Genomic DNA, 5,648 nt, shown 5'->3' with positions numbered 1-5,648 from the left:
GGCAAGCACTCTACCACTAGGCCAAACTCCCGGCCCCCCTTTGGATGATTTTTAAATGATAAAATGTTCATTTGAGATTTCTTTCTGAGCCATAACTTAGTTTGTACAAAGAAGCAAGGAAAGATAGTATATCAGGAAAAGAAGTCGAGGCAAGGAACAGTACTGCAGTAAGATTTATTTTGGTATAATAGGAATATTCCCAGGAATATGGAAGAGTCAAAGGACAATAACTTCAGGGGTGATGGACAAGAGAGCCATCTTGTAGAACAGTGTCTCCTCAATTTTGTAGGTCATGGGGATAGAACTCAGAGCTTGGGTGCTATCTCTGAGCTTTTATGCTCAAGGCTAACATTCTACCACTTGATCTGCTCTGCTTCCACTTTTCTGGTGGTTAATTGGAGATTAAAGTCTTATGGACTTTCCTGCCTGGGCTGCTTTTGAACTGCAATCCTCAGCCTCCTGAGTAGCTAGGATTACAGAGTGAGACCCTGGTGCTCAACTCAGTGTCTGCTTCTTGAGTCAGCTCTATTTTCATGGACACTGTGACCTGGGAACTCAGGTGGCAAGGTCATACCTCTAAGGGTGCTAATGTTCTTATAAAGAGATGTGCATCTAGGAATTTGAGGATAAAAATGTCCAGGAACTTTGAGATCAAGTCTTCATGGAAAACACTGAACATCGCACTCTGGTTTTCTGTCTTGATGAATATAAGTAATATTAGGATTCCTATTTAAGATTCAATGCTGCCACCTAATCTCTCTCTCTCTCTCTCTCTCTCTCTCTCTCTCTCTCTCTCTCTCTCTCTCTCTCTCTCTCTCCTCTCTCTCTCTCTCTCTTCTGGCTTTTTCCCAGTATCACCTTTCGAAACAACGTCTTCCCTTTCTCATTTAAGATAGATTGCTGCTTTAGGACTGTTTGCCAAACCTTTCTCTGAATAGGGACATGTAGCAGATGTATTAGGCTTTTCTGAACACTAAACTCTGTCACTGACCTCAGCCACTGAGAAGTAAACACAGCCACAGACAACACCAAAATGAACAGGCATGGTTGTATTCCATTAAAATGTCAACTGCAAAACATGCAGCAGACTGAACTTGCCTTCAGACTGTGCATTCCCCTCAAGCTACATGAACTTGACCTCAGAAACCCCTCTGGATGGCCTCAAATCCAAAAGGTTCCACTCTCCCCTAAAAATAAATCCCTCAGATCTAGTGCCTGATGCTGCTTATAGGTAGTCAGTGGCCAATTCTGATAGTACTATCTCCATCCACCCAGTTTCCATCTTGCTTGATCTTTCCAGACTAGCAATAAATGATTGTTTTTAGTCTCTCTCGGTACTGGCCAAAACTCTAAGCCCCAACCAATAGCAGTAAGATGCAGGACCCTTCCAGTGAGTACAGGGTAAGTTGGTCCTATTAGAATACTGAAATGTGGGTAGAAATTCAGGGAAAGAGGGAAACTTGGAAAAATATTCACCCAAAAGTTGTCTATCCAGGTAATAGGGTGACAAAATCTCCTGGGAGGAGAGAGCTTCTGACTCCACGCCACCCCACCCCATGTCCCTAGCTGTCCTCCCCTCTGAGTAATGGCCTGGGCCTTGTGGGGATGTGATGATTCTAGCACCTTTGAAGCCAGCTAATGAAACTCTAATTCCATCAACCACCAGGGCCCAGGAAGAGCCAGGTATGACACAAGCTGATTGGAATAATTTTATGAGATGAGAGAGGACTCTGTGGAAGCATCTAACTAGCATATTTTGAAGAAAAAAATTAGCTGAAGCATTAGGAAAGGAAACAATGCTATTTTCTTAGGCCCCCACCCACCATTAAGGGTATAAAAGGACCACGGAGGAAGGAGCAACTCAAACCTCACCCACATCTACCTCTTCCACACCTCACCGCTCTCCCATCGCCTCTCTCTGCACCATGGCTTGCAACTGCCTACCCAGCCCGAGCTGCTGCACCAGCTGCGCCTCCCGGCCTTGCATTCCTCCCAGCTGCCATAGCTGTACCCTACCCGGTGCCTCCAACATTCCCGCCAATGTGGGCAGTTCCAACTGGTTCTGCGAGGGCTCCTTCATTGGCAGCGAGAAGGAGACCATGCAGTTCTTGAACGACCGCCTGGCCAGCTACCTGGAGAAGGTGCGGCAGCTGGAGAGAGAGAACGCAGAGCTGGAGAGCCGCATCCAGGAGAAGAACCAGCAGCAGGACCCACTGGTGTGCCCTGCCTACCAGTCCTACTTCCGGACCATCGAGGAGCTGCAGCAGAAGGTGTGGGGGGGGGGTTTAGGTGGAGACTCAGCAACATCTGCCTCTCTTGTTGTAATCTCATGGTATAACCACTGTTTGTAATTTTAAATTTTCCTCAGATTCTGTGTTCCAAGTCTGAGAATGCCAGGCTGCTGGTGCAGGTTGACAATGCCAAGCTGGCCTCTGATGACTTCAGGACCAAGTATGTTGAACCTTTTAGGGACAGATGACCTGCCAGACCCTCATGGCTCTACCATGGCCCTATGGACCTAATATTTCCTGGAAAGGCAGAGGAAGTCATCTCTTCCTTTTGCTTTTTACTCCTAAGTCTGGTTATATGAGTGAATGTCAATCATCCAGACTCATGGATCAGCTTTCCTGAAATGCTTGGGACTAGAAGTACTTCAGGTTTTGGAGTTAATTTTTGGATCTGAGACCAGGACTCAAAACTTTTTATCTGAAGCTTTGGTTCATTGGCTGATGCTCAGGTACACTACCTGAGCCATGCTTCCCACTTTGGATTTTCATTTATTTTCAGAATTCTTACATATATAGATATCTATGTATATAAAATTAAATATCTTATGATAGGACCAGAATCTAAGGTCAGAATTCATTTATTTTTCATGTTCTGGTTAATTGGTGTCTCGTGGACTTTTCTGCCTGCATTGGCTTCAAACTGAGATCTTTAGATCACAGCTTCCTGAGTAGCTAGGATTACAGGTGTGAGCCACTGGTGCTGGTTTTCTGATTTAGAAAGCAAAACCTGTATGGATCTTTCTGGAAGATTTTTTTTTTTACATCCCAAATTCAGATATTGAAATGAATGTTCTTTGGGAATGGTTTGATTTGGTGATTAACCACCACCACCAACTATATATATGTGTGTTTGTGTGTGTGTGTGGAGAGAGAGAGAGAGAGAGAGAGAGAGAGAGAGAGAGAGAGAGAGAGAGAGAGAGAGAGAGAGATATTCCATCTTAAGGTTTCCAGTGGGTACCTTCTGGTGTTAGAGTCAGTCAAGTCATACATAGCCGAAGGGAAATGTGGAAGAACAGGGGCAGAAAATAGTGTAAATTCAAAAAGATCTTGGTCACTCCTCTCCAAATAAGACACAGGAGCAGGAAGAGGGCCCTTTTCCTGGTTTGCCCTCTGACTTTGATGGATGTGTGCAGGTACGAGACGGAGCGGTCCCTGAGGCAGCTGGTGGAGTCCGACACCAATGGCCTGCGCAGGATCCTGGACGAGCTGACCCTGTGCAAGTCTGACTTAGAGTCCCAGGTGGAGTCCCTGAGGGAAGAGCTGCTGTCCCTCAAGAAGAACCATGAGGAGGTACGGAAACAAGCATAAATGGTCGCAGATCTCAGGGCTTTCAGACTTAGTCATCAGCATGGGGAATCAGCAATAACTATCAGCTCCTTTCGCTGAAGGTCATTAAAGGACAAGCACATTGCACAAGGCACATTGCTGATTGTCAAGCATTCAGGAGAGAGATGGGCAGGTGCTAGAGAATTCAGAGGGAAGACATTCCTTGACAGCCCTCTGCCTGTGTTCTGAATTTAATGGTGAAGATGGAGGAACAGAAAAAGAGAAAAGAAAGAAAATATGGCCTCTTTCTTCAAAGAGCTCACAGTCTCCGGTAGAGAGGAGACGGGGCTCTTCTCAAGATAAAGGAAGAAGAATTCAATGCTTGAGTGTTTCCACTTATTGAGATCCATGTGGATGAGCTCATTCTTTTCCTTCCCCATGCAGGAAGTGAACACCCTGCGCAGCCAGCTGGGAGACCGCCTCAACGTGGAGGTGGACGCTGCTCCCACCGTGGACCTCAACCGGGTGCTGAACGAGACCAGGAGTCAGTACGAGGCCCTGGTGGAAACCAACCGCAGGGAGGTGGAGGAATGGTTCACCACACAGGTGGGCATTGCAGCACGTGGCCCTTTGGGACTCCAGGCCCTCAGACAGAGCCCCCAGGGCAGGGGCTCACCCCACCTCCTCCCCTTCTTCTCCTGCAGACCGAGGAGCTGAATAAGCAGGTGGTGTCCAGCTCAGAGCAGCTGCAGTCCTACCAGGCAGAGATCATCGAGCTGAAACGCACAGTCAACTCCCTGGAGATCGAGCTGCAGGCCCAGCACAACCTGGTGTGTCTGGTGCAGAGGGGCTGGCGGGCAGTGTGTGATGGGGGGGGCGTCCACAGTGGGGTGTCCCTTCCAGCCACACTCCCCTGAGTCCCTGGAGCTGGGGAGTTGTGTGGAAGGCCCTGCAGGGAGGCTTTGCAGGAGCGACTCGCTGACATCCTTCCCTTCTCCCTTGCAGAGGAACTCTCTGGAGAACACGCTGACAGAGAGCGAGGCGCGCTACAGCTCCCAGCTGTCGCAGGTGCAGTGTCTGATCACCAACGTGGAGTCTCAGCTGTCTGAGATCCGGTCTGACCTGGAGCGCCAGAACCAGGAGTACCAGGTGCTGCTGGATGTCAAGTCCCGGCTGGAGTCTGAGATCAACACGTACCGGGGCCTGCTGGAAAGCGAGGATAGCAAGTGAGTCTGAGTGAAGAATTTCTGGGATAATGCGAATGATGGGGTTGTAAGGCATGGGGGGGCATGATAAACATGTTTTCTACTATGTGCTTAGTGATTTGTGATAGCTATGCAAATTCTGGTAAGCAACCAAGATGTCAGCATGCAAGTTATTCCTATGGGCACTCAAGGCCATGAGGAATATATATATAAAATATGTATTGACATTTCTACTCTGTACATGGCATTCTGGGAGAAGGAACTGGGTTCAATAATAATCAAAATTTTCGTCAAATGAGTGCCAATTTCTTAGAGCCCCTAGGTTGTCTCCTAAAGTAGAAAGCATAGCTATGCTGCTTTATTGTTTTCTCCTTTTCCTTCCCTAATCTGTTACAAATCTCTGTGTCTCTCTAGACTCCCCAGCAACCCATGTGCTACCACCAATGCCAGTGGCAGTTCCCGTGGCAGCTGCCAAAAGCGTTGCTGATAACTGAACAACTTCTTCCCTCTTTGATGACAACAACAAAGCCATTAGATCAACTGTAGTAAGCATCCTCAGGTCCTCCCTTTACCACGAAGAAACCTCAACATGCCAACCAAGAGATCATGACACTCACATGCTATCCAGACCCAACAAGCAAAGATACGTACCATTAACAAACGACATCTGGAAAACTCCTTTGTGTTAAGGATTGTGCCTTTTTTTTAAAAAAAAATGTTTGTTTCTGAAGAGGTAATTCTGTGGATATCACTTTAGGGAGTTTCCTGGTAGATGCTTCCATTTCCTGCTTTCCTTTCTTCCCTGGAATGCATGGAGGCTATTTTATTCCTTTCCCAATAAACTTTATTCCTCTGGCATAAAAAAGGTGTTTCTCATTCTTAGTCATGC

At 47.1% G+C, this 5,648-nt stretch overlaps 1 protein-coding gene across 1 annotated transcript; it reads left to right on the top strand.

Annotated features, from left to right (window-relative positions):
• The first annotated feature begins 1,910 nt into the window (after positions 1–1,910).
• Positions 1,911–5,381, top strand: LOC150051762 (keratin, type I cuticular Ha4). The gene is made up of 7 exons (XM_090350836.1): positions 1,911–2,270; positions 2,369–2,451; positions 3,422–3,578; positions 3,999–4,160; positions 4,259–4,384; positions 4,560–4,780; positions 5,174–5,381. Exons 1-7 carry the CDS (start codon positions 1,926–1,928, stop codon positions 5,244–5,246), a joined length of 1,167 nt encoding a protein of 388 aa, XP_090206962.1. The 5' UTR covers positions 1,911–1,925; the 3' UTR covers positions 5,247–5,381.
• Positions 5,382–5,648: the final 267 nt, after the last annotated feature.

The sequence above is a fragment of the Megascapheus bottae genome, chromosome 17 (assembly GCF_031878675.1).
Source record: "Megascapheus bottae isolate mThoBot1 chromosome 17, mThoBot2.hap1, whole genome shotgun sequence".
In the NCBI taxonomy this organism is placed as follows: domain Eukaryota; kingdom Metazoa; phylum Chordata; class Mammalia; order Rodentia; family Geomyidae; genus Megascapheus; species Megascapheus bottae.
The sequence above is the reverse complement of the archived record's forward strand: the minus strand, read 5'-3'. Positions and strand labels throughout refer to the sequence as shown.

Coding starts and splice junctions, on each gene's coding strand:
- LOC150051762 (XM_090350836.1), top strand. CDS start 1,926: ATGGCTTGCAACTGCCTACCCAGCCCGAGCTGCTGCACCAGCTGCGCC. Junction 2,452..3,421: donor TCTGATGACTTCAGGACCAA/GTATGTTGAACC, acceptor GGATGTGTGCAG/GTACGAGACGGAGCGGTCCC. Junction 4,781..5,173: donor CTGGAAAGCGAGGATAGCAA/GTGAGTCTGAGT, acceptor GTGTCTCTCTAG/ACTCCCCAGCAACCCATGTG.